Below are 27906 nucleotides of genomic sequence, written 5' to 3' on the forward strand. Positions count from 1 at the left end.
ATTGGGAGATAAGAGGGAAAGGACAGTAACGTAACAAGTACGTCCTCAGAGGACGTACCTGCTTGTTTTGTTGCAGCAGAGAATCGTGGTGTTGTGTTCAAACTGAACATGGTGTACATAAAACACATTTGTTAAACTGATAATTAACATGTTTAGCGTTTTGGCTTCATTCTCCACATTCAGAAAACCCTGTCTTGCTTCAAACCTGTTTCAATATGTTTGTGTTCAAGTGAACAACCCTAAAAGGCATACTGGCTGCACAATACTGAAAGATGATGAACAGAAAAAGTTAACATATTGTATATGAGATACTTTAAAATAAAAATAAAAGGTGTGGGGGTCTTTCTTGTCTTAAAGTAAAAATGCCCTACCATCACCAACAAACTGTTGTGTAGTATTTAGCTTGGACATCCTGAAAGCTTTTTGACTTCTAAAACCTTTATTTAGAAAGATCAGTGCAATGCCTTTTTAGGAAAAATGTGGATTTTTAACTTTTTGTAGAGACCCTTTGCTTTGCTGAAATGAAAGCTAACGCCACATGAGAAAATCACTGTTAGCTGGACTGGCTTGTGTCGCTCAAAAATGCCTTTTTGTAATATGAAAGGCTCAACATCATGTTAAAAAAACTTCATGGTCCTTTTATTAGTAAAAGTTTTGATAGAGCACATGAAGTTGTATAGGAAGCTTTGTGGGTAAACAGAGATCCATGGATCCAGAGGGTCAAGAATCTGTATACCATTCCAATTTAAGGAACAAAATCAGCTTGCTGCTCTATTTGCCTGTGGTTGTACACAATTGATTAGTCCTTTGAGATTGCCTATAAGGAGTAGCATCTTAATGATCTTCAGTTGCTGTTCTAAACTTGTTTTTACCCAGCTGTTCTTGGATCAGCAGGAAGATAGCACTTTCAACTGTCTGATGTACTGTTGGAAGTTATCAAAACCTGCTTGGAGGAGCTTGGTAAAGATTGCTTAAATCCCTGTCTTATCCCACAGAAAACAGAAAGAATACTTTGGGTACTGTATTGTTGTCATCAAACAATTTTGTACCACAGACACTCTTTGAATATTAATTCATATTAAAGGCATTCTGTCTTTAAATCACTTCTGGTTAAAAATCCAATTAAAGATTGAAATAGTGTTTGAGAACTCATGTTTTTGGTGATGGAACTGTGGTGTTATCTACTGCTTTTCTTTAAATTTATTGAGGGAGAGAATATTTAATTTTAAAAATGTTTGTAGGCAACCATCAGTCAGTGAGACACACTGGAAGGAATTGCTCCAGGATATGTTAGATATGCAGCAGAAAGTGTACACGTGCTTACATTCAGATACTTGCTATGAGGTGAGTTTTACGTTTTCTTATGGATTTATGTCATAAGTAAGCTACAAATTCTCATTTCATATTTTTGCTGACAAACATAAATACATTTTCATGTGTTATGTTACTTGTCTGTCTGCTGGCTCTTGCACGGTATTTTCATTCAAATCAGAAACTTCCTGTGTTAATTCAACTTTTTTTTAAATTGAGTGAATTTCCTGAGACTTTGTAATTCTATGTACGTTTAGTAATAAACACTTAAAACTAATGAAAATAAACAGTCTTTCAGCTAAATGTTATCTCAGCCAGGCGTTTCTTAAACACGAAGTTCTGGTTTGATAATATTATCCAAGATCATTATAGGATTATTGACTTTCTACTGCTGGCAGTTGAAGCAAAATAATGTGACATGAGAAATCTAATTTCATTGAAGGAAGAAAACCCTGCATGTGCATAAACCCCAAACCTACGTCATTAATATTTGCAAAGGACGGCTATTGCACTGATGTAGAACATGTATTTTTTTAATCTACATTTTCACTTCAATATACTGCAGTTTATTACAGAAAGAGTGCCAGTCCACTATAATCAGTGTTTAAGTAGTCACTTCTTTTAAAGTTTAAGAGTGTTTTATTACAGTTTACAGATTTAATTGCTTATGACTACCAATCTGATTAGCTCTCGGGAGAAGATTTGAAAGCAAATTAAAAAAAATCATGAAGGGAAAAAGCAATGCTATTTGATTGGTACATAAAAAAAGTCACTCTTGCTCTGTAGTTGTGCTATTTGCAGTAGCTCAGATAGAACTGCAATGTGTTTAGTGTTCGTGGTTTTGTGACAGGGTAAGGCTTAGTGAGCTTGGAATTTTTAAGTGGATTTAAAAAAATTACAGTACTAGAACACTCTGAAAATAATAGCATGTGCTTTGCTCTGATCTTAATATAAGTGGTTTTTATTAATGTCAAATTATTTCTAACCTCTACAATATGACTGAAAGAAAAATGACAAAGGGTTTTGGAAAAATGATCTAAGAATGCTGGAAAAGCTTTGAAATGTAGTGGTGTTGTATGCAATTATACCTTGATAACTTGAAAACTGAGAAATTGACGAAGCAGTAAGGATGTGCAATCACAAGTGAGGTTTGTATTGGGATCTTTTTTAGCACGATGCTTATTCTGTTCTGCTTGCATGTAAAGTGAATCCTGTCCTCTTGAAGTACTTCATGTCCATAAACTTTGAGAAAGGTAAATTGTATGTATGTGATCATTAAGGAAGAAGGGTCAGATATCATACTTTGCATCTTTCACTGTTCCTTGAGGATTAATATATTGTGAAATGGAAGATGATCCAGCTGTATGATGTTTTTTTAAAAACCACTGAACTGTGTTCCTTTCCAGAGATGAGATGTTTTGGAGAGGTTTTTCCTAGTGAAGAAGTACTTTAATTTCAAGGTGCAGTTTGGACAGGGTGCTAGATAGTCTTATGTATGCCCCCTTCCCCACGAAAGGTTGGACCAAGTGATCTTTTGAGGTCCCTTCCAACCTGGGCTCTTCTATAATTCACTTCTATTTAATTTGTTATGAAATCTAAACCCTTCAATAAAGGCCATATTGTTGCAACTGTGATTATTTTCTGAAATGATTAAACGTATACGTTGCTCTTCATTAGGACACTATTGACTGTGTTAAAAAAAAAGTTACGTGTTTTGTGGCAGATGCAGCATTTTATTAGTATGCATACTTTGAAGATAGTCTTGATTGAAACTTAAGAAGCATACTATATGCTCAGTTCTAAATATTTTTAATTTCTTCAGGGATACAAAATTTCTCCTTACATGTTGTTGGTTTTAAGTTCTTAATACTGAACTGCCTTTTCAGGTTCTTAACGTCCTATTAACACCTCGAGTGTAGGTATAAATAATTTCTGATCTCTAAGTCATACTCTAAAACGGCAGTTAATAACTTTTTTTCTTTCTGTAGGAAGTACAAATAACGAGCTACTAGTTAATTTTAGCTTAACTTAAATACTTTCCTTGGCAGAAGTCGTATTTTCTGCTTGGATTGATTATACTCTTTTGTCTTCAAAGATCCTTTTATTCAAAGGGGTTTGTTCTATACAATGCAGATAAGCTTACTTGAAGCTGCTGCTGCAGGTCATTAAATCATTGTTCTTTCTTTCAGATATTCACAGAAAGTCTTCTATGCTCAAGCAGTATGGACAATATCCACTTGGCTGGACAAATGATGCATTGCAGTATTTGGTCAGTGGATCTACCAAGTTCATCAAAAGGGAAGCCACAGTACCGAGTCAGCTATGCAAAAAGTGTCGAACTGGTTTTGGCTGCTGGCAGAGAATATTTCAATTCTTCAACAAGTCTGACTGACAGCTGTATGGATTTGGCCAGGTATATTTACAATTATCTTATATGTAAATACATATTACTCTTTTAATTGAAACTGGAATTTTCCCTGTAAGAGGGTGTGAATCTTATGTGGGTTCATTCTTCTTCATGTAAAATTACATGGTAAATGGAAACAATATTTTTGGTTTCTGTAAGATTGGGGGGTGGTGGGGTTTTTTTTGTGGTTTGGTGTTTTGGTGGGGTGTTGTGTGGTGTGTTTTTTCTTTCCTTCCTTCCCCTACCTTGCTTTTTGTGTGTGTGCACCATTGCTGTCCCTGGTTGCTGGAATGATCTGTTACAGAATTCAGGCTGAAGAAGAAGAAATGTGGAAGTCTTTTTCTGTGGATAAGAAGCCTTTTGTGTGTGTCATTTGAACCTTTTCCACGTTATGGTATTGAACACAACTGTAGCCTCCAGTTACTGTAATAATAGAAAACAGCATTTTGCCAATTCTGTCATTTCTTTTCTTACTTTGAGCTTTTCTGATTCTGAAAGCTCATTTGAAGCTATCTGTCTGTCTTTGTTACATTAAGAAATAAGCCAAATAATTCTTCAGAAAGGAATTTAGGTATAGAACAGCCTTGGAGGTTGCAGTGTGGGTGTTCATTCTTGTATAGTTCAGATATGGAAGTGTTTACTTTTAGAGTTTAGATGCAGATAGGTAAAATAATTGGGTATTACTTATGTAGGAGATTGATGCTTTGGCTTACCCTAAATCTTTAAAATTGAGGCATGTCTTAATATTTCCAGCCTTGCCCTTTTATTCTAAGAATTTGCTGTTTCATTGGTATTGTTGTTATGTGTTAATCCAAATGAGTTTTCCTTTTTCCTAAAGGCACTTATCGGGGGGGAAAGGGGGAACCAACAAAAAAAAACCAACCCCAAACAAAAACCCCACAAATCAAACAACAACAAAAACCCCATAACCAAACAAAAATACTCATGTCTCACCTACAGAGGAAGACATGTTTTTATAAAGTACTACTTTCACATAGACATGAGTACATTTACCTATAATTAAAAGGAAAAGATTAAATTATTTTTCATTCCCTCAAGATGCAAATGCATCTTGACCCATAATGGTATGTACATGTATGTTACCAGGTTTTTTTTTGAGTTCTGACTATAGTAATACAGTCAAACTCTTTGTGATTAATCATCCGCTTTCAAATTATGAGGTTTTCCTCAACCAAATGTTGTTACTATAAAGTTTTATGGTTTGAAAAATCACATACTATCTGTTAGGCGTTAAAGAAAGAATACTTTTGCAGCTTGCCTTGAATGACAGTTACATTCTCCATAACTTAACTAGAAAATGACTAGAAAAGCATTGGTGTTTTCTCCCGAATCACCCACAGCTTGTTCCTTTCTCCTGTCCCAAATGCAGACACATATGAAAATATATGATGAGAATTAGGGTTTTTTCTTTTATTTTTGTGGGGTTTTGTTGTTTGCTTTTTTTATTAAAGGCATTATTGCCTTAGGTCAGAGCTGGAAGACAATCACTTTTACAGTATTAATTACATAACGCTAACTCTATTTCTACCTTTTTATTGAAAACAGTTTATCTGTCATTACTGCTTATAAGCATTCTAGGTAAATACTTGCTTTGGAGGCCTAAATCGCCCAAGTCACTGGCTTTTTAAATTTTATTGTTAAATATAACAATATTTATATGATAATTATATATTACTATTTGTTTAAAAATCAATTGAGTTTTTTTACATTTTGAACATCAGGGCTACTAGTATGCTGTGCAAAAGTGTGATCACAGTGAAACAGGTGCATACACTATTACAACATCCAAGTAACGACTGAATTTTATCTGTATGCATGTAATTGCCACAGCTAAAATCTCTCTATTAGCTACTTAATTAGCTACTTCATGTATGGGGAGAGGATACTAGGGTGGTAGGATTTCATTTGTGTGTAAGAGAGAAGCCCTCCTCTGGGCTAACCTAGGAGGCAGTGAGGTTTGTTGGTTTTATTAGGTGAATAGATTGATTTTGGAGCGGCAGTAACAAAATGCATGTTTTTGGGGGACAGACATTTTGCGTCAGCGGTCCAGTTCTTTGCTATTGCATGTGGCACTCTAATGTAATGTAACCTCACCTCTGTGCCAGGGAAGGTCATGGAGCAGATCCTCCCAGAAGCTATGCTAAGGCACATGGAGGACAGGGAGGGGATCTGAGACAGCCAGCACGGCTTCACCAAGGGCAAGTCCTGCCTGACCAACCTAGTGGCCTTCTATGATGGAGTGACTACATCAGTGGACAAGGGAAGAGCCCCAGGTGGCGTCCATGTGGACTTCTGTAAGGGCTTTGATGAGGTCCCCACAACATCCTTCTCTAAACTAGAGAGAGATAGATTTGATGGGTGGAGTGTTTGGTGGATGAGGAACTGGATGGTCACATCCAGAGAGTAGTGGTCAATGGCTCAAAGTCTAGATGGAGAATAGCGACAAGTGGTGTCCCTCGGAGGTCTGTATTGAGACCAGTACTGTTGAATATCTTCATCAATGACATAGTGGGATCGAGTGCACCCTCAGCAAGTTTGCAGATGACAACAAGGTGAGTGTTGCAGTTGACATGCCTGAGGGATGGGATGCCATCCAGAGAGACTTGGACAATCTGGAGAAGTGGGCCCATGTGAACATTATTAGGTTCAACAAGGCCAAGTGCAAGTTTCTGCACCTGGGTCAGGGCAATCCCTGATATCAATACAGGCTGGGGGGTGAAGGGATTGAGAACAGCCCTGCAGAGAAGGACTTGGGTGTACTGGTGGACAAAAAGCTGGACATGAGCCAACAACGTGCGCTCACAGCCCAGAAGGCCAACCATATCCTGGACTGCATCAAAAGCAGTGTGGCCCGCAGCTTGAGGGAGGAGATTCTGCCCCTCTGCTCTGCTCTGGTGAGAGCCCACCTGGGGTCCTGCATCCAGCTCTGGAGCCCTCAGCACAGGAAGGGCATGGACCTGTTGGAGCAGGTCCAGAGGAGGGCCACAAAGATGATCCGAGGGCTGGGGCTCCTCTGCTGTGAGGACAGGCTGAGAGAGTTGGGGTTGTTCATCCTGGAGAAGAGAAGGCTGTGGACAGACCTTATGGCAGCCTTTCAGTATTTAAAGGGGCCTTATAGGAAAGATGGGGACAACCTTTTGAGCAGGGCCTGCTGTGATAGGACAATGGGTAAGGGTTTTAAACTAAAAGAAGGTAGATTTAGACTAGATATGAGAAAGACATGTTTTACGATAAGGGTGGTGAAGCATTGGAACAGGTTGCCCAGAGAGGTGGTAGATGCCCCATCCCTGGAAACATTGAAGGTCAGTTTGGACGGGGCTCTGAGCAAACCAAAGGTCCCTTCCAATGCCATCTATTCTATGATTCTGTAATCGCTATGAAAAATTGATTTAATGTCATCATAACGCTAAGGTTTATTTACTAATAGTTTTTCTCAATCTCCCATTGAGAGCCTTTTCTATTAGCAGGCTCTAGAAATAAGAAGTATCATTGTCTTTAGTATCTCATAAGGGTCTGATGATCAACTTCTATCTTATGGCTTTATGGTGATATTTCAAAGTATCACCTTATAGCTCAAATACTTGTTATGGATGCGTGACTGTGTGTTCATTCTGTTTAGGAAGATGTTGGGGTTTTTCTCCGACTTTCCTCTAATCAGTTGCCTCATGGTAACTTAATTTATTTCCATGAGTGATTATCACACTGTATAGATCTCCTAGTAACCTTCCCCATGAGTTATTTTAGGCGGAACATATTTATCTTCTGTTTAGCTAGTTCTTTTTCCTTCCACTCCTGTTTTAGTCTCCACTTCACCCGGAAATGTTTGTCAGTGCTCCTGAAAAATGTGACGGGTTCAGATGAGAGTGTAGTTGACATAAAATTTTATTTTTCATGTAAACATGTCTATTTCTTAATGTGTAGAGAGAAAAGCCATATGACAAACTGCACAAATATAATACTTTCCTGATTTAATGTGCGTGATGACGTAAGCCATTTTAAGCCATTGAGGGTATTTGGCATGTGGTATTTTTGTTAAATATGTATTTATGAAACTAGATATGAAAGTCTGTACCAGAATGCAAGTTTTATTTAAAAAAAGTATAAAAAAGCTGATTAGGTCAAGATAATATTAATAAAGCATATGAAAAAATATTTTAAATAACATGTTATTAATAATTGAATGCATTAATTAATCTTCAGAAAAATATTTTTGTATGTTTTTGTGTTTTTTGTTTTGTTTTTGTAAATCAGCTTTGTTTTCATTTGGTGAACCTAGCTGAGGAAACTGAATTTGTGACAATGGCTCTACCTTCACTTCCAATGAACTTTTTACAGAATTTTGCTTTTTCCAAACGCATTAGTGGTATGAGAAGTATTTCCCTAAATAATCAGATATTTAAGTACATATGTCTTCAGTGTCTTTTGTTAAATTCACTGCAGGTCTAGACTCAAGAGGGCTTAGCGGTGTTCTTATCACAACTAGGTGAAGACAATTGTGGCAATCCAAGAATAGGATTTCATTAAAACTTTTAGCCAGCTATAACAGAGATACGGTGCCAAACACTTAAAATTTGTGTTACAGGGCTAGTGAATATTTTGACATTCTGTAAGCACAGTAAATTACTGGGTTTTAGGTGGCTTTTTGGGTTGTGGGGTTTTTTTATTATTCTTTCGTTAGTCACAGGTGAACTTTTTCCAAAAACTTAACTTTGAATTTCTTCAACAATTTTTAGAAAAGTTTGTTTCCTTCCTATCTAGGTGCTGTCTACAACTTATTGTAGACTGTCCAAGTGCTATTCAAGAGGAGCTAGATCTCATTCGTGCTCTCGGCTACCTTGAAGAATTTGGTGTGAAGATATTACCGTTACAAGGTACAGCGTATTTTTATACTCCATGTGATTACTTGAATCACAGGAATAAAATATGCATGACAAATAGTTTACTATTGCATGAGTGTTGAATAAGTAAATGAAAGTGTCCCTGCCCTGCCTCCGAACAGCCTAGAGGCACATACCAAAAATGATTTTTTTTTAAATTTTTTTCAGTTGATGTCAGATAAGAAAGATGTCTGCATATGGAATCTGTGTTTTGGGACTTTTTAGTAGGACTTTTTAATAATTAGAGTGCTAAGTACCTGAATTGACTTTAGAATAAATAGTTTGAGCTCACCTTTTACTTCCAAAATAATCTGCCCTTGCTTATGTGCTGATGAGCTTTGAAAGAACGGGTGGGAGAGGTGCACTTCATGTGTCAGCATTTTTCATGTTTCCACTGCGCTATTTCATTTTGATATATATAAAATCCAATGACAACGGAAGTGAAATATTACACAGTATTTCTTCTGATGACTGACTTAAAACTTCAAATCTGTTTTGGAGCTCTGATTCCAATGGTATGGAAAGTTGTTGGAGAGAAGTTGGAAAGAAAGGATGCTTATGGACAATGAGATAAAGGGGAAAATGGAATATATTGCAGTATATTTTATTGCTTACCGATTGTGCGAAACAAACAATGTTTATGTGGTATGTTGACCCTGGCTGGACACCAGGTTCCCACCAAAGCTGCTCTGTCACTCCCCTCCTCAGCTGGACAGGGAAGAGGAAATATAACAAATAGCTCATGGGCCAGGACAAGGACAGGGAAAGATCACTGAGCAATTACCATTACGGGTAAAACAGACTTGGGGAAAATTAATTTATTGCCCGTCAAAATCAGAGTAACATAGAATCATATAATAGTTTGGGTTGGAAGGGACCTTTAGAGGTCATCTAGTCCAACCCCCCTGCAATGAGCAGGGACATCTTCAACTAGATCATGTTGCTCAGAGCCCCATCCAACCTAACCTGGAATGTTTCTAGGGATGGGGCATCTACCGCCTCTCTGGGCAACCTGTGCCAGTGTTTCACCACCCTCACTATAAAAAAATTTTCCTTATATGCAGTCTAAATCTACCTTCCTTTAGTTTAAAACCATTACCCCTTGTCCTGTCACAACAGGCCTTGATAAAGAGATTGCCTCCGTCCTTCTTATAGACCCCATACTGAAAGACTGAGAAATAAAACTAAATCTTAAAACACCTTCCCCCCACCCCTCCCTTCTTTCTGGGCTTAACTTCACTCCCAATTTCTCTACCTCCTCCCTCACCCAGCAGCGCAGGGGGACGGGGAATGGAGTCGTGGTCAGTTCGTCACACGTTGTCTCTGCAGCTCCTTCCTCCTCAGGGGAGGCCTCCTCACACTCTTCCCCTGCCCCAGCGTGAGCTCCCTCTGTGCTGGTTTTGGCTAGGAGAGAGTTAATTCTCTTCACTGTAGCGCCTGTAGCAGTCAGGGGCCTTTCCAGCTTCCTGCGCTCTGCCGCGTGGGCAGGAGGCTGGGAGGGGCGGGGCCACAGCCAGGGCAGCTGACCCTGACTGGCCAATGGGATGGTCATCCCACACCATGTGACACCATGACCGGCACATTAACCGGGGGAGTTGGCATGTGGGGGAGGGGGGCAGTTGTGGCAGGCGGTGAGTGGCTGTGTCACATGTGGGTTGTTTTGGTTGTTCATTCACCCCACCCCAGGCTTCATGCCTCTCATTGTTTTCCTTTTCACTGCATTATTGTTTCTGCTGCTGTTGTTGTCATTTTAATTACTAAACTGTTCTTATCTCAACTCACGAGCGTTACCCTTCTGATTCTCTCCCCCATTCCGCTGGTGGGGGAGTGAGCGAGTGGCTTTAGGGGGCTGAGTTGCCAGCTGGGGCTAAACCACAACACCCTCCACAGGAGACAGTCTTCCATGAAGTTCTCCAACATGAGTCCTTCCCATGGGCTACAGTTCTTCACGAACTGCTCCAGTGTGGGTCCTTTCCCCAGGGTGCATCCCTTCAGGAACAGGCTGCTCCTGCGTGGGTCCCCCACAGGGGTCACAAGTCCTGCCAGCAAACCTGCTCCATAGTGGGGTCCTCTCTCCATGGGGCCACAGGTCCTGCCAGGTGCCTGCTTCAGCACGGGCTCTCCACAGGGTCACAGCCTCCTTTGGGCATCCACCTGCTCTGGCGTGGGGCCCTCCATGGTCTGCAGGTGGATACCTGCTCCACCATTAACCTCCATGGGCTGCAGGGGCACAGCCTGCCTCACCATGGTCTTCCCCACGGGCTGCAGGGGGATCTCTGCTCTGGTGGCTGGAGCATCTCCTCCTCCTTCTTCTTACCTGACCTTGGTGTCTGCAGGGTTGTTCCTCTCACATTTTCTCACTCCTCTCTCTAGCTGTAATTGCTCGGGTTTTTTTTTTTCCCCCTTAAATATGTTATCCCAGAGGTGCTACCACCATCACTGATGGTCACGGCCTTGGCCAGTGTTGGGTTTGTCTTGGAGCTGTCTGGCATTGGCTCTGTTGGACACGGGTGAAGCTTCTAGCAGCTTCTCACAGAAGCCGCCTCTGTAGCTCCCCCATTACCAAAACCTTGCCATGCAAACCCAGTGTACTTTATTAAAATAAAAAACTTTTCTAAGTGAAAGAAATAGAAAAGAGCTCATCTAAGGCTTTCAGTGAAGCTTACATGTATGGTGTGTAGTTAACTATGTTGAAACTGCATGAACACTGGTATTGAAAGCACTCTAAAAGAACTGGCTGAGAAGAGCACTGAGTTTTAATGTGCTGATGGTAGTGTTTTACTACTGGCATTGTACAGAGAAATACTGGGATATATGGAAAGCAGTTGGGGGTCTGTGGAAAATGAAGCAGATGTTCTTAGTCGCTGTTACTTTGGCATTCTCTTTTTTCCCAAGTATTCCTTCGAAGTGGGCTGATGCTCCATATGTTGTATTCAGAAATCTTTCCATATCTGGACTAAGTCTGCTTTCTAGAGCTTACAATATTGCACTGTTGACTTCCAGAGCAGAATTATTTTTCAGTCTCTTCAACCTGTAGAAAAGCACGTGTATATTTTCTTTATGTTTCTCAGTGTGGACATGAAGGTACCACTTAAAAAGTGACAACATAATATTGCGTTAACAGTATGTGCAGTATGTGTATATAGCTGATCTAGATTAATTAGAATGTGTGAAATCATGCCTATAATTATTAATGATCCTGACTTATGCTTTCTTCAGTATCTTTCATGTAAATCAAATTAATGTAATAAGATTAAAATTATGTTTTAGAGTTTTAATGAAAGCCTTTAAATGGTCAGTTACTTTGATAGAATGTCATTAAAATAACATTAAGGACCAGTTATTCCCACAATCAGAATTAGCAATAGACTTTTATTTGCACTTTTATCTTTAGTTTTCTGTAGAGCTTCCCCCCACACTTGTATTTTTAGCAAACTCAGCAGTTAAGATTGTGAACAACTATTATGATATATTCTAATAAAATCTGGTTTGGAGACTCGTTATTAACATAAAAGGTGAAGAAAAGTCCATCTTAAATACCATGGGTCAAACATTTTCATCATTTCAGATTACTTTCGGTATGTTCGATATTTCAAAAAATCTTGCTTATACAAACAGTGAATCAAAGCATTTTGCTGCTGTATACTAATGTGTGTGATAGAATACTAAAAAGGAAACTAAAAGTGTAACCTTTTCCTCCTCATCCATTCTTAATTAGTTTTCGTCTAACTTGATTTTCAGAACTCTATTAATGGAGTTTTCTTTATGTGCTTGCTGCTTTGCTCTTATCGAGAGGCCTAATATAATGTGTTTTAAGCCCGATATGCTACTGCAAAGTTTATTCCCCATGCAGATATAGATGTCTTACTGAGTGTTAAGTGGAGGATCTGCATGCTGTTCCTCTGTGTTCTGAGAACCTGCGTGTTATGAAAACATTACCTTTTTAAAGCAGCAGCCTGAAGTTAGCCACCCACTAACTAGCTAAAAAGGGCACTGAAATCAGCCCAGGATATTAAATTATACAATTAAGGTAATTGTTTAATTCTTGGTAAAATCTTTTGTGAAACACAGTACTAATTATAAGCTTCTCAGGATATGTTTAACATAGCCTGGTCATTTGCAGGCTGTCTCTCCACTTGCTCAGAAAATATTTATGTAAATTAAAACAGCCTGGAGAATTTGTGTATGTCAGTTCTTCCAGCCTGTGTGATACATCCTGTCCTGACCCTAAATAAAATGTAGTATGAAATGCTAGTTACTTACAACATTCTGAATGAAAGTTAACGTTTGGTTTAGCAGTCTTTCTGAGGATGTTGCAAAAATTATATTTAAAAAAAAATTTAAGGGCATATAAGTTAGTCCATATACATTTAAAAACATGGAGCCTGAAAACTTGAAACAAAAATAAGTTTTTATTCAGGTCAGTTTCCCTCTTCTTCCTTCCTTCCCAGCCTGACTTGCTAGTGGTTGGGGCTGGATATATTGTGTTGTTTTAACTTTCTGTTTCTAGGTATAATTGAGCATCTGCATTACAAGTAACTTTGGGCTGTTTTTCAGATGGTATTTGCATTCTTACACTCCCTAGCACTCCTTCTGCATTGTTTAACCAGAAGTACAGCAGTAGGGTTCATCTGTATGGTGTCTAACACAAGCTCTTCTTTCAACAGTGCGTTTGTGTTTGGATCGACTTAGTCTCATCAAGGACTGTCTTGCTCAGCTGTCAACAAACTATAAGCAGTCTGCTAAGCTCTTGGGACTTGCAAATTTGCTAAGGGTTGCAGGTAAGCTGTGTTAGTAAAATACTGAATTGCAGTGCAACATGCATTTGTGTTTATGCTTAAGGATATTTGAGTTAATTGTTAGAATGTGTGTTCAACAGTATCACTAAAGTCATCTGGAAGAGTAGTCATTGAGGAGGATGAAATATTTTACATGAATGAAATATTTTATCTGTAGAACAGCTGATATTGTCAGCTGGTCTGACATTCCACTAGTACCTAAGATGAAAACAACCTTGTCTAACTGGGATTTTGAGAAAAAGCTTGTTTCGTATTGGAGGAGTTGTAGCTGAGAACACTTTTTTTACAGTTAATTGGTAGTACTACAATTCCTGTAAATCTTATTGTCTTGATCAAGTAAGGCAGTTTGATAATAGTCCCATTTAAGAAACAGAATATAGAAATATAAAATAGAAATTCTTATTTCATGAAGCAGGGTATATAAATTCAATACATTCTGGCTTTGTCAGTGCTGCATGCCTGGCTAGTTCCTTTCTGTCTCTATTTGTTAAATGATTGAAGAATTTCTTCTTATGTCTTCAGGAAGCTTAGTATTGGTAATTTTTGCATAGTATTTTATATATGGAGGGAGATATTCAAGGGGGGTGGGTGAGGTTATGAGCAGAGAGGTACAGAAGAGAGGTTGTTAACCTCCCCAAATGCCTAGGTACTAAAGAAAGGAATTGCTGGAAACATCATTGTGACTCTAAGCTCAGTGCTCCTGTTACGTAGTGCTGCTACTTGAAAGCTGGCGGGGGGAGGGGATGGTTCAGGGTTAGGTAGCTGGATCCAGTCTACGTAGCTTTTCATTTTACATGTAATCTCCTGTTCTGTAGAAAAACTAGAATGACAGTCATAACTTCTCTTTTTCCCTTTGCTTGCAAGACTTTTGCAAGAAAATCTCCGTGTTGGTTCATCAGACAAGACTGCTTTACAGCTCTTTCCTCTCTGCTTCCTCCCACACCCAGTTAAAATCTGTCAGTTTTTCTTAGTATTCTGGGTTCTTTAGGCTAATGCTGCTGATTTTCTTTGTTTTTCCTTCTTTTTGAATCCAAATGGTTCTCTTTGTATGAGAGAAGGAAAGGCAAAATCCACAGTGATTCTATGAAGCTTAAATCCAAACTATTTTGTCCATTAGTGTTATCTTAGTGCCTTAGCTGTAGATCAGCATCTACGGTGCTGTGGTATGTACCTTTGAAGAGGGAACAAACTCTAGTCTTCCGTCTCCGGAGACTGAAAGATAAGGGACACCATATATTAGGTAGAGAACTTCAGGGAGTTCCTGTAGAGCTCGTTGAAATGGTAATGTCTGTGTGCTAGTGTTGTCATTACAGTGGTGCTTGTTGAGACACCACTGAAAACAGATTTAAGAGAGAGATTTAAATCTAGATGATGAAATGGCCTCCTAATTTTCCTCTTCCATGCAGTTACTGGGCTGCAGAAAACCAGAAGATGAATGTGTGAGGTGGTTAATTTTTAAGCAGGTGAATTATTTAAAAAACACCACTTATGCTACAAATCACATATTTATTCTAAGAGTGTTGGGTTCTTTGACTTTAATGGTTAACCTTGGGAAAATAACACTAATGGTTATTCTTGTGGTTAAGTATGGAATATTAGTAGTAAAAGTATATTTCAAGAGTGAATCTTGAACGCTTCCTTTTCTTGTCTCTTATTTTAAATAAACAAATACCTTGGTCGCTTTCAAAGTTATCTTTTAGTTATAGTTTAACATCTATTTGAAAGGGAAAAATAGCAAGGAAACATTTCCAGTAGTGAGTTTCTGTGATGGTGGATGTGGTGGGTTTTTTTTAATTTTGTGTGTGTGTGTTTTTGGTGTTTTTATTTTTTTAAACTATTTATTTAAGTAGTTTTTAAGCTTCTGTGATTAAAAACTATTTCACTGTCGCTAAGGGATAACTAGTTATATTACTTACATAGAAATACTATTTTGTCTACAGGATATTAGTTTATAAGCAAGATGTAGTCTCACTATGAGAATACCATAGTTGTGAATTTTATCTGAACTTACTTGTTGTAGGAGATGGGCTATGGAAAACAGGTTTCTTTAATTTTAAGAAACCCAGTGTTTCTTTAATCTTTAATCTTTTTTAGTTTTTCTGGACTTGAAAGCTATTAACAGCATACCGCTATTACTGCAGATTTTTTGTGCCTGACATTCCATCCCATTGACAAGTATCCAGAAGAGTATCCAAAAGCATACAAAGGAAACATGATTACCATCACTATTTCAAATCATGCATGCCAATGCAATATTTTTCCAACAGATTAAAGAAAGTTTGTAGAACTTCACTCTTTACTCCTCAGTTACTGCTGTATGTACTTCTAGTGAGTGCTGGAATAGGTAACCTTACACTGAATTTACAGTTGCATATGATTTTAATAGCTAGGTTAATAATACCTTTGAGAACAGATTTTAAGTGGAACGCTGGCATAGCCTTAGTCATAGTCTGTAAATGAAGTATTGTAAAATTTAATAGTAGGTATTAAAAAAATTAAATCAAGACATGTAGAGGTGGTATTTCTGTATCTGTTAACTAGTAATTTAAGTTATTGAGTTACAATTAATTATTAATATGCTCAAGAGTTATTTTAGGATTTGGTAGGCATAATAATTATAACAAATGCTAATATTATTCCACAAATCAGTTTATAGCCAAAAAGGCAGCTCATGCATACAGATTTTAAGATTAGTGAATGAGTATATTTTATTTTAAACTGAATATTAGAAAAAGAAAACTTTCCTTACAGTTTTAACACACTCTTTGTTAGCAGGTTTAAAACTGCTGGGAAAGGATAACTTGATTTCTAACAGCTTATGATGAAAGGAAATGGTTTTAGGGAGGTATGTTGGGATGAGTCTGGATATTGAAAAAGAATCTAGGGATTAAACTTTATGGAGTTGCTTAATGAAGAATTACATAGAGCACCGCTGGAGGAAAGAATTGTTTTTTGTCCCTAATTGCTTTTCACTAGTTATACAGTTATGCTGATTTATGAGCCACCTTTGCTGTGAAAGAAGTTATAATTTTGTCTTGTGGAATATACTTACCGGTGTTGGTTATGCATGCTCAAATTTGCAGTCCCTTCTGTTGCTGATTCACTCTGTGTACCTACAAGTAGCGTGCTTTCTTGTGCTTTATTGCGAACTGGAGCAATTTGTTGCAACATTGCCCCCTCTTTGCTCCCCTGCCACTGCAGCCCATAGGATTACTGATCGTGAAAGACCTGCTTGCTACATCTATCTGCACCTATAATACATTTTATACATATGTGTTTATACAGATTATATATATATGCTATCTTATGATATATAGTCTGTAAAATACTATGAGAATATATATATCTCTATCTTAATTTTGATTCTAAAAGAATGCGTTTGCTATGCATACAAGGGCAGAGTGAACATGGTTATCCTCAAAGAGCTTTGGGAGCTCTGTTCTCTGAATACAGTTTGTTTAGATAGCACCACTGAAAGTAATAGGATTTATACTCATACTTATCAAAGCCAAAATATTGCTTAGGTAATGATATATCAGCTAGTTTCTTAATTACTTTAAAGTATTTGATTAATGACAGTAAACTCTACTTAAGATTCACATCACTACCTCTGTAAAGTAAACACACAAGTGTTATCTTAATTTCACAGATGGGCAAAGTGAGTGAGGGATAATGTGCTCAGCATGACAGACAGAAAATCTGCAGCTGCTCAGGGAGTTGGAGCTGTTCTATGTCTCGATCTTCACTTAATCCATGCTCTTGGTTAAGAAACGGTGTGAAAGAATTCACTTGATGTAATTACTTCCCTACAAAATAGAGGAGCAAAAAGAAATAGTAAAAAATGCTTATGTATCAGAAATGAAGACCATATTCTTTACTGTTACTGTATATCAAAAAGATCTAGTGAACGTTGCTCTGTTTCTTGAGTCAGGCTCTCGAACAGAAAACATTTCTAATTATTCTCTTTTCTCACAAAGTTCTATGGGAATTTAGTTAATTTCAATATCCATAAGCTAATTCTAGGACCTCTAAGTTTTGTTCACATTCTTAAGTGAAAACTTGTTTTTGAAATCCACCTTTTTCAGCATTGACTTTTCTTGCTTCACACATGTGGAAGTAACCATACAGATGGTTTCTTATCTCCTAAAGGTAGGCCATGTGGAATTTCTGGAGTATACATTAAATTTTGATACCATTTGACTTTTAAGTTTTTTATGAGATGGTTTCACTCAGGATAATGTTGCGTCTTACTCAGTGTTTCAGTAAGCTTTTTTTTTTCTTTATATGATCCAAATTGGATCCAAACTTTTAAAAAGCATTTGAACATCCTTTATTTCTCAAGAAAAAAAGAGATTGTCTGTTATTTCTGACCTTCCATATTTTTCTCTCATGATTTGTAATAGAATCATAGAATCATTTAGGTTGGAAAAAGCTTTAAAATCAAGTTCAACCATAAACCTAGCACTGCCAAGTCCACCACTAAGCCATGTCCCTAAGCACCATATCCACACGCCTTTTAAATACCTCCAGTGATAATGATTCAACCAGTTCCCTGGGCAGCCTGTTCCAATGCTTGGCAACCCTTTTGGTGAAGAAATTTTTCCCAATATCCCACCCAAGCCTTCCCTGGCGCAACTTGAGGCCATTTCCTCTTGTTCTATGATTAGTTACTTGGGAGAAGAGATCAACACCCGCCTAGTTACAACCTCCTTTCAGGTATAATGTCATATAGAAGTTGTATCAACTTCTAGCTTAATGCTAAACATCATAACAAAAGGAGATGGAAAGAGCTTTGGAGACTTAAATCTGAGTGGAATAACCTTTAGAATATAAATGCATTTTCTTTATGATGTGAGGAGGCAATAGTTCAAAGGAAATGAACACACACAAATACTTTCACAAATACTAAAAGGAAAACAAAAACTAAGATATTCTTTCCAATTTCTGACCTTAATGTGTTTGAGTTTGGATGCCAGACATTAACATTGAGGCTTAATGCAGAATTACTGTAAGGCTACAATTTTAATGGTTTTTCTCATTGAACCTTTTTTTGGTTTTAAATCTTGGATGCCTGTCATTTTAGAATTCAAAGCTTTCACTTTTATAAGACTTCATTATTAAAAATGTCTTCCAGTGAGGCATCATGAATCTGAAGCAATGAATTTTTTCATCTTTGAAGACAAGAACAAGACCTTGCTGCTTAACTGCAGAAAGTAGTGTTTTAAATGACTGCACTGTTGAGGAAAGGAAAGCCATGTGAAAAAGGGCTGACTGTTGTTCTGTGACATAACAGCATGTGTCAAGATAGTGGAAGTTTAAATGAGTGAACGGTGGAGATAAGATGAGCAAGTACACCCATGGAGTGGAAGGAAAAAGATCTGTACATTTTATGCTTGTGCTTTTGTAAAACATGTGGAGATGTATCCTACTGCATCAAAACTGCTTAGCTAAACATTGGGGTTGGGGGACTTGTCAGCATACAACTGCTCAAGCACAGTTAAGAAGAAAATCATTCCTTGCTCCAAGTGTTCCTCTCTTCCTTCCAATCCCACTGATTTTTAAGTAGTAATAAATATCAGTGATTATTTTGTCTAGCTCAAATCTCAGGGACAATAGTTCGATTGTTTCTCTTGCCTTCTGTTTGTGTTTGCTGCTTAGTCAAATCTCTCTGTAAGTAGTAAAGCTGTCAGGGTGAAGTGGGCATCGGGAGGTGAGTGGCAAGTACAGATCTCTTATAGAAATGACAGTTCACATATAGCTTGTGTAGATAGAAGCACCTCTTTGTCATCTGTAATTGCTTTTGCCCGGATGAGAAGTTCCCAGGTTCCAGAGGACAAAATTTTGCAACAGGAGAGCCTTGGATGTGATTAATTTGCAACATCGTGTGTTGGCACTATATAGAGCAAGAGGCCAAAAGATAAAATGATGGGAAGCAAACCTGTTTTCCCTGCCGAATTAGTTATGATGTGCCGGGATTAGGGGAATCTTGACTGAGTTCAGTAAGTAGGATAACTTCACTTCCCTGAATGTTATTCTAGTGCAACTGGTGTGTCTTTTCGTTTGAGAAAGCTTTAAAAAGAAATTTGCTTTGTCTGCATTGATGGACCTGCAAAGTCAAGTTAAAAATAACAACTTTGCAATTTAAGAACGTGTACCCTTTAAATGGTTTTTAGAACCGGATCTGTTTAACCTTCTGAAATATTTGCATTTCACAAGTTGTAGTAATATAGTTTCATAAACCAGTGCCCTTTTCAAATGACTTTAACAGTGGTGACTGCGTAAAATCGCTTTTAATAATAGGGGAGAAACATGAGCAAGAAGCTTGTATTGAAAAAACCAACTCATTTTTACTAGCTTCTTGCCATCATTCTTTCCTAAATTAAAATTAATACCTTGAGATTATTTTTCCTGTGTATGTTTACTCACCTCGTATAACGCATGGACATACGTGCAATTTTGAGCACAAGACTGGAGCAACTGGTGTCAGTAAAATAAATAACATTCATGAGATCGGTAGTATCTGAAGCATTACTTTTGCCTCATAACTGAGGGAAGAGGCATTGTCCAGAAGGTCTGGTGACCAAGATGCACGTATGGTGTGAAAGAAATAGTTTTGGTTCTACTCACTCAATTTATGAGGGAAGGGATTTTTAAATACTTGTCTCCCATATCTCATTAATTATTTGGCTCCATGAAGTGGGAGTTTAAACTGAGGCTTTGTATTCTGTAACAAAACAAATAAAAATTTCAATACTACTTTGATTACAGTTCACAGAAGTTTTTTTCCAATGTCAGGATTTTGATTTGTATGCTACCTTAAATATCAGTTTTGATCTATGTCTTGGCCATCACATAAATACAGTTTTCAAAAGTTTTTTTTTTTTTAACCTGGACACAACATGCTGTGCATTTTTTTGGTAGGTGTGTTTTTTTTGTGGGAGTGGTTTTTTTTTTTTTTTGCCAGCTATGATGCAAATGTATTTTAAAAAACATTTGCAGTTTTTATTGTTTCCTTCAGGAAAAAGTAGATAATTTTATTTCTGCTTCAGTTTACATGCCACAACGTGAAAAGTCTGTCATGAATTTTCTTAAGAAATAAAGTAGCAAGCTTAAGTTGGCCATTAATTCCAATTAACTAATAAAAGTGTTGAATTTTTCTTACAGGAGATGATCAGACAGAGAGAAAAGGTCAAGTTTTAATACTTCTAGTGGAACAAGCTCTCAGTTTCCAGGACTACAAAGCAGCTAGTATGCATTGCCAGGAGCTCATGGCCACAGGTGAAGTAAATAAATGGGGGTGGTGTGGGGTGATGGTAGTGGAACTCTGAGTTCTGACTCCTGGCTAACTGTGAAGCATGGTACTTCAGATTGGTCCGTTTCACTCAAAAATCGGTTATGTTGTGTTTGTGGAAGTCAACTGACATCAGCATGGCAAATGTAGAAGGCAGATGATATGAAATATGATGAATCCTGTTGTCATGGAGGAGAAACTCCATGTAGTTATGGAACTACAAAATACTTAAGCCACAGTGACTTCTGGGGTCATGTTGATCTTTTTCTAAATCAGTTTAGTTCACTGAGATCTCTCAACTGAGGTTGCATGCTTTCATTCAGATAATCCTTTATTTTTTGTGTCAGAAGCTCAAAATATATCCCAGTAGGAATTTAATTTTTAATTTTCTCCTCAGTACATTTTTTTTCCTTTTAAGAAAGTGAAAGAAAAAGCTTAAATTTGTCACATTGTTTAAATCCCGTTTACTATGCTTGGCATTATGTTTTTGTTAATGAATGTTCATGTGTAAAACTATGGAGATTAAACATGTATGTTGGTCCTTACATATTCATTATCATTTATACATAGTCACGTTTCTTGTCTGTAATATTCATTATGGAAATGTATTTCAGTATATTTAAAATGTGTGTCAGTTTGCAAAAGTTCATTCACACAGTCAAAAAATCTTTCTCTGCAATTGCTATCCCACTTGTTCACCTCTGGAATTAATTATAAGAAATAAAATTTTGTTAGCCTGCAATTTTGTATTTAGTTTTCAATCTGAAAACAATATTATAGGCTGTAGTAAAAAGTGCCGACTCCTGTTTCTTACTAAGTTGTGTGCACATTATAAAAGACGATTCAGGTATTTTAAAATTTAGACCTATAATTTTGGACAGACATTTGCCCAGGTCCATTTGGATATTTCCAAACTTAATTTCTTGGCTTTCTGACATGATGCATGAGATGTATAGGAGCTGAGAAGACAAGGTGACAGCCAGATTCCTGTAATCTCCTCCTAAGGCAGGCAAAAAGGTTCCTAGTTCTTTGATATTTCTTTTGCAAGACAAAAACATGCAAATGTTTTTGCTGTATGTAATGGACAAATACATGGAATGGAGAAGTACACAGCAAATACTGCATGTAATAAGATAGTTACTGAACTATGAGACAACCTCAGGGAGCTTTTCTGTATGCATCTGGGAACCACTATTTCTCATTCTTTCTACACTGTAGCCCTTTCAAACAGGTAAAAATATGTGATTGCAGCTAGTAGGAAAGTGCAGGTCTGTTAGATGTCTACCCTTCCATCAAAACTCTTAAAATACATGTGGTATTTATGTATTTTGTTTATGTGAGGATATGAATGGAGGTAAATGACATATATGTGTCAAGATACTAAGGAAGATGGGATTTGTGTCTTTGGCTTTTCTTCTGCCTTGAGGCTGAGGGGGGAAAATCTGAGAAGGATTGAGGATCTTTTAATTACATTAAGTGATATATTTTACTACTTTGGGGTTTTTTTTACAGCCACTCCTGTAAGGTGTTTAATATCATGCTCTGAAGTAAATTATGATTTTCCTATTGTAATATGTGCAAATATAGTGTGTAGGCCTACAGATGCCTGTTCTACTGATATCTGCAGTATGATAATAATCTTCTATATATTTGGTCAGTCTAAAGTTGAGTTATGTCTCTGTTTTATGGAGGCTTTATGGTTCCTTTCCCAGGGGATAAGTGTTGACAGGAATGCCACACGCCCTCCTTTATCTCATTCAGTAAGAATTATGCAGCATCCTCCTATTAGTTGTGAAGTTTACCAATCTCAGAAGTATGTTTTGCATTCCCTTGTAGGTTATTCTAAAAGCTGGGAAGTATGCAGTCAACTTGGGCAATCTGAAGGCTACCATGATTTGGGTATGCGTCAGGAACTCATGGCTTTTGCTCTGACACACTGTCCCCCAAGTGCCATAGAGGCGTTGCTGGGAGTGAGCAGTTCACTGCAAACCCAGGTGGGAGTTTCTGAAACTTATTTCATGCAAGTTCAATGCTAACCAAAATAAAGGGAATTGGGTTCATTTTCAAGTTTGTGCCTTTAAGTTGCATCCCCCAACAAGTTTGTATTTGTTCTAATCTATTCTTCTACTTTATTGTTATATTGCAACAGATGAGATCTCTTTATAAGCATTTTTATAAGATGAGTTGACTTCTCAAGTAGGAGTGCAATTGTATTCTCGATCTGCAGTATTTTTAATTTCTTCATTTATTACCTGATTTAAACATTTTGTTTGCAAATGCGGTTAAATAATTTTTTTCATTGTTTTCCAGGTTCTGTCACCTGTTTACACCTTGTATGAAACATCATTAAATGTCCACATAAATATCCATTAAATGTTTGTTCTTACATTTTTGTAATCTCTACCATGAAATTCTGTTCTCACTGATTTCAACCATGTAATGGTTTTAACAACTACAACAACTTTGTCTGAGCCATCTTTAATAACTCTGCAATGACTGACTTCTTAATAGAATCAGGTCTTAGGTGTTCAGCTGATCAAATTATATATGTGAGAACACATAATTGTAGCATTTAAAAAAAAAAAGTTATGTATGGCAAGACAACATAGCAAACCTTCTGAAAAGTTTGATTTGAAATTGCAGTGAAGTAATTTAGGTTGTGAAAATGTTAAATTTCTTTTCAGTGTAATTGTGGCTTGGCCTACGTACTGTTATTTGTTTAGGAGTTCCCATTTGTCTTAGTTGTCTAAGAGTTCACAAGTGTTCATAGACTTATCTTTGTGTAATAAAAACATCTTGGCGGGTTTGCATTCTTTGTCTGAAGAATGGGGGAGAAGGGAGCAATTGCTAGAGTACAGATGCATTCTTCAGGCTGCATCTCAGTTCTCTGTCTTCTCTGTTCACAAAACTTGAGATTGAATTTGTTGCTGATTTCTCTGTTAGTGCACTATCATTTGTAGCAAAAGTACAGTGACAGTTAATTTGGTATTTGCCCCAGGAAGCCAAACCCAAGTCAGGATTTCTGTCAAAGCACGTTTAATCAGTTTCTTCCACAATTACTCTCTCCATAAACTAAGCATACGCTTTTCAGCTCTGTTTGTTAAAGGTTCTATGTGTTCAGTCCAAGTGCTCTGTCTTTGTAGATAAATAGATGTATGCTAAAAACTTTATCAGAAGGTCACGCTGACCAGGTGATATATATAAGTGTCTTTTGTGGACCTCCATTAGTTCTATGGCCTGTGGAAATTCTGCTTGCAAAACTTATCTTACATAACACCTCTGCGGAGTTGCCGAATACCTCAGAGCACAGTTCAGATAATGGATGTTTTTCATGGAAGTTCTTTAGTCTACGTAGTATAGGAGGGTGCATATAATTAAAAAAACAAAATTCTTATATTGTGTGAAAAATACTGCATAAAAATCACAGAGAAGGGAAGTTCAGTTTTTTTGTCTAGGGACTACAACAGTGAGAGGATGTCAAAGATACCTACGTGGTCTTCTCCCTGTCTTCCCCTGCACCCTTGTTTTTCTATCATGGAAACTTCTACATCAGAATTTCTTGGGTTTCCTGTGACACCAGGCATAATTCTTACATTTGATTATTTAACTGGTAAGAGATTATATTGATTTTGTGTTTATAGATTCTCTACCAGGCTGTGAATTACCAGTTTCTTCCTTCAGAAGGAGGTGAGAATATAAACAACTTGGGACCTTCTTCGCTGATTAGGAAGGATACAGAGGTAAGCTTTAAAGAGAGTTTTAAAAGTAATAATGATTTTGTCTGCATTATGCTGAAGAGCTGAATTTGAGTTTTCAGCAACATCTACCTGTTGACTAGATAAAATGCACAACATTAAATATATCTACTGTTTTCTGTTTTTTCTGTCCTTAGATGGTTTTAAGTTCAAGGTTTTGCTTATGTATTTATACTTAATCTGTTCTTATTTTTCATTGCTTCTTCCTACACAGTCTTAGCACCACAGGAAAAAAAAAATCAAACCCAAAACAAAACATCCAGAGGCAGGAGAAAAGGAAAATGCAACAAAAGTTAAAACAGTAAAACACATTAATACTGGTTTGATTTTTGAACTGTCCCAATTGCAGAGACAGACATTTGAAAATAAATCTGAGATATGTATTTAATTAAAAAAGGTTTTGAATTAAACTTATTTTTCCTCTTTGTTCTGTGCATCATTAAGTTTTTGAGTTCTTTGGTATTTTGTAACTTTTATATATTGCATGTGAAGTTATTTTTGTGAGAAAGATCAGAAGGAACATTGAGACTTTAGAGATAGGGCAGCAGGAAAAAAGTCTACTATTATTCTTTCTACTTTTCATGTGTGTTATTTGAACAAATTTAAGTGTGTACATGTACAATTGCAAGTACATTTCTCTCTTTAAAGAAGATGCAATAACCTATTTATGAAAGAAAATAATGTCTTTTTCATCCCCTTCAGAGTGTAAAATTCTATGTTTAATTTAGTTTTTCCTCTGTTTTCTGTTTGAGTTTTTTTATAGGTGATAAACAGATTTGGGGGGTTGTCAGTGGCAAAAACCTTGAAGAAATACAGGAAAGAATAGAGAAAGAAAGAAAGAAAGGTGTCTGATGTTGCGTAGTCTGGCTTTTTGAGAAATATCTGAATTGCAGCCTCCTTACTGTCATTATACCCAGGGGAATTTTTACCAGTGGCAGCTGAACACGCTGGAGCATGCTGGTCTTTGCCTTTGGTATATTTAACACCATGTGGCTTAAAAAAGCCACATGTCTCCTTTGTGTTATTGGAATGGGAACAAGCAACTTCCATGAATATGTCTGTATTTTGTCTGGTTTTTAATATATGTATAGGCATCCATGCATACTTTGTATACATATATGCATATGTAAACATACATATACATATTTACATATATTAAAAATAAATGGACAGGTAAGTAAAATAGCGCTGAAAACAGTATTCAGAGGATGAGAGCTAAACACTATGTATCTATCTGCTAGAGTAATTGATATGAAGAAGAGGTCTGTTCATTGGCAAGAATGCTTTTTATTTTCTGGAGATTGATAAAGGAATCTCTGAGAGGAAGATGAAGTAGATGTTAATAAAACTGTGGAACCTTGTGATGCAGGTGTGGATATGTATGTTTACAATATTTTAATGTATATAACAAATTTGTCATGCATCACCTTTCATATGCTGAGGTACCATCGACTGTATGTTGTGATGGAACAGTTATGCATATAAGTGATTCAGAAACTTATTCTGTGCTTTATGAGAGTTGAGTAAACTCACTAATTAACTTCATTATCAGTTCCGTTTGGATATCTGAAGCAATTTTCATTATGCTGGAGAATTCACATTCAGAAAATTATCCGTTGTTATTTTCTCCAATATATCTTTCATTCCTCCCTCTGCCCCCTTTAGTTGTGGTTGGTTGTCTGTTCAGTTGGAGGTAGGCAGACAGTTGACCTGGCAAGTTTGTATGCCGCTGCATTGAGGCTTTGTTTTTTTTCATTCTATTTTAATATAGCTTCTTGGCATGTCATATTTCAGACTGTTACGCTATGAAATGAGTTCTGTATATTTGCTAATTCTGTCTTTTTGTTCTCTCCCAGTTGACTAATAGGGATTTATAGCTGCTTTAATTTCTTGTAATGACACAGGAGAAAATATAGCCAAGAATTTAGTCACTGTATAACCCTTCCTTTGTTACAGACGTCTGAAATGTTAGAAGAGCAATATATTCAATAACTCAGTTTCTGACTTAACTGAATCGCAAAACTGCAGTTCCCATAGTTCCACTTTAGCTAACTCCTCGTGCTTCACCTTCATTGTCTTGCACGGAATTTCAGTTTCTTCAAAGAAAAAACAAATAGTATTTTTTTTGCCCTTTCGTTTTAAGCCTTTCTTTTCACCTATGTCCTGCTTAACTTATTGCATCCTTTTCTCAAGGAATTGACAAATGTTCTTTTTTTCTCATTCACTGATACCTTTTCAAATTGGTGCTCTAAATGTAATTTTCCTTATCTTGACAAAGCTGCTTCTAGTATTCATGTGCTTGGGCATCCCTTTCTCTGTTGCATTAAAAATACCAATCTGTAAGTATATTGATTTTTCACTTTCAAAGCTTTAGTGACCTTCTTCTACTTCTTATCTTTTATCAAGTATTGAATCATTAGTTGCCACTACCATTTTTTCCATTATACCAACCTATATCACCAGCTGGTCATACTTGTCAATCATTCTTCTCTTGATGAACTCTTCTCTAGGAATGTCTACACTCATTTAATTTTTGTTACTTAAAGTTTTTCCTCTGGAACTTTTTTCCCCATGAAACTTACAGAAATCTTGATAGCAGCTGGCTACATATCTTCACAGATTGCACAGAAATGTGTTATTTAACATTGCAGTCATATTGACTTCAGTATAAGTTTTCTCCAAGTTTTTGGTGGTCATACTGTGAAGGAAATTCCTGATTGCTATGGTAAAGATGCACGCAATTATTCTGTAGGAAATAATGCATTTGCACAAGCGTGTACTTTATTATCTTAGTGCCAGCTTGTCATTGTTGATTGAACTCATGGAATTCATTGGCGAAATTATCCTCTCTGGAAGCTACAATGATTTCAACATAGCAGGTTATTAAGCAAAACATTAAGTTTCCCAGTTCCCACCCTTTTTTCTCCTTGTTGTATGCTACAAATGTCTCAACAACTAATCTTGTGCTTCTCAAAGAAAAAAAAAAAAAATCGGTGAGAAAAGTAGGGTCTTGATTAATGAAAAGCATCTCAGAATATTATTGCTAACATTATTAGATTAAAATATAGTGCTTAGTCATGAGATGCCGTGTTGTGTATACACAGTAGAAACAATAGCTATCAATTGCCTTGTAAATGAGCTCTGAGTTTTTGTTAAATCTGTGTAATACTGAAAACATGGTTTTGTCTGTTATAAATAAAATCATTATATTTCATATATCTGAATGTGAAAACTTTACAGTAATATCAGCACAAGAGAAATTTGCAGTTTCAAGTTTCCTTGAAACCAAAATCTTTGATAGGGAAGCAGACATAATTTCTAGAGGAGACTGTCTTCAAGTTATAGGAATGATTTTCTTGAGCATTGCTTAAAGAAGACAAAATTTCCAATTAACAGAACATTAGCATTTTCTTTGCTTTAGCATTTTTCCCAAACACTAGACAAA

The 27906-nt window shown here is 36.9% G+C and overlaps 1 protein-coding gene across 1 annotated transcript in view; it reads left to right on the forward strand.

Moving 5' to 3' along the window:
- The window catches only part of NBAS (NBAS subunit of NRZ tethering complex), a 188265-nt gene that overhangs the window by 54093 nt on the left and 106266 nt on the right, over positions 1 to 27906 (forward strand). Inside the window, exons 29-35 of the mRNA XM_075086782.1 lie at positions 1242 to 1344; positions 3501 to 3724; positions 8498 to 8610; positions 13284 to 13397; positions 20580 to 20693; positions 22543 to 22700; positions 24348 to 24446. Coding sequence (XP_074942883.1) covers positions 1242 to 1344; positions 3501 to 3724; positions 8498 to 8610; positions 13284 to 13397; positions 20580 to 20693; positions 22543 to 22700; positions 24348 to 24446 — 925 coding nt within the window. The remainder of the gene's footprint in view (positions 1 to 1241; positions 1345 to 3500; positions 3725 to 8497; positions 8611 to 13283; positions 13398 to 20579; positions 20694 to 22542; positions 22701 to 24347; positions 24447 to 27906) is intronic.

The sequence above is a fragment of the Phalacrocorax aristotelis genome, chromosome 3 (genome assembly GCF_949628215.1).
Source record: "Phalacrocorax aristotelis chromosome 3, bGulAri2.1, whole genome shotgun sequence".
Taxonomy (NCBI): domain Eukaryota; kingdom Metazoa; phylum Chordata; class Aves; order Suliformes; family Phalacrocoracidae; genus Phalacrocorax; species Phalacrocorax aristotelis.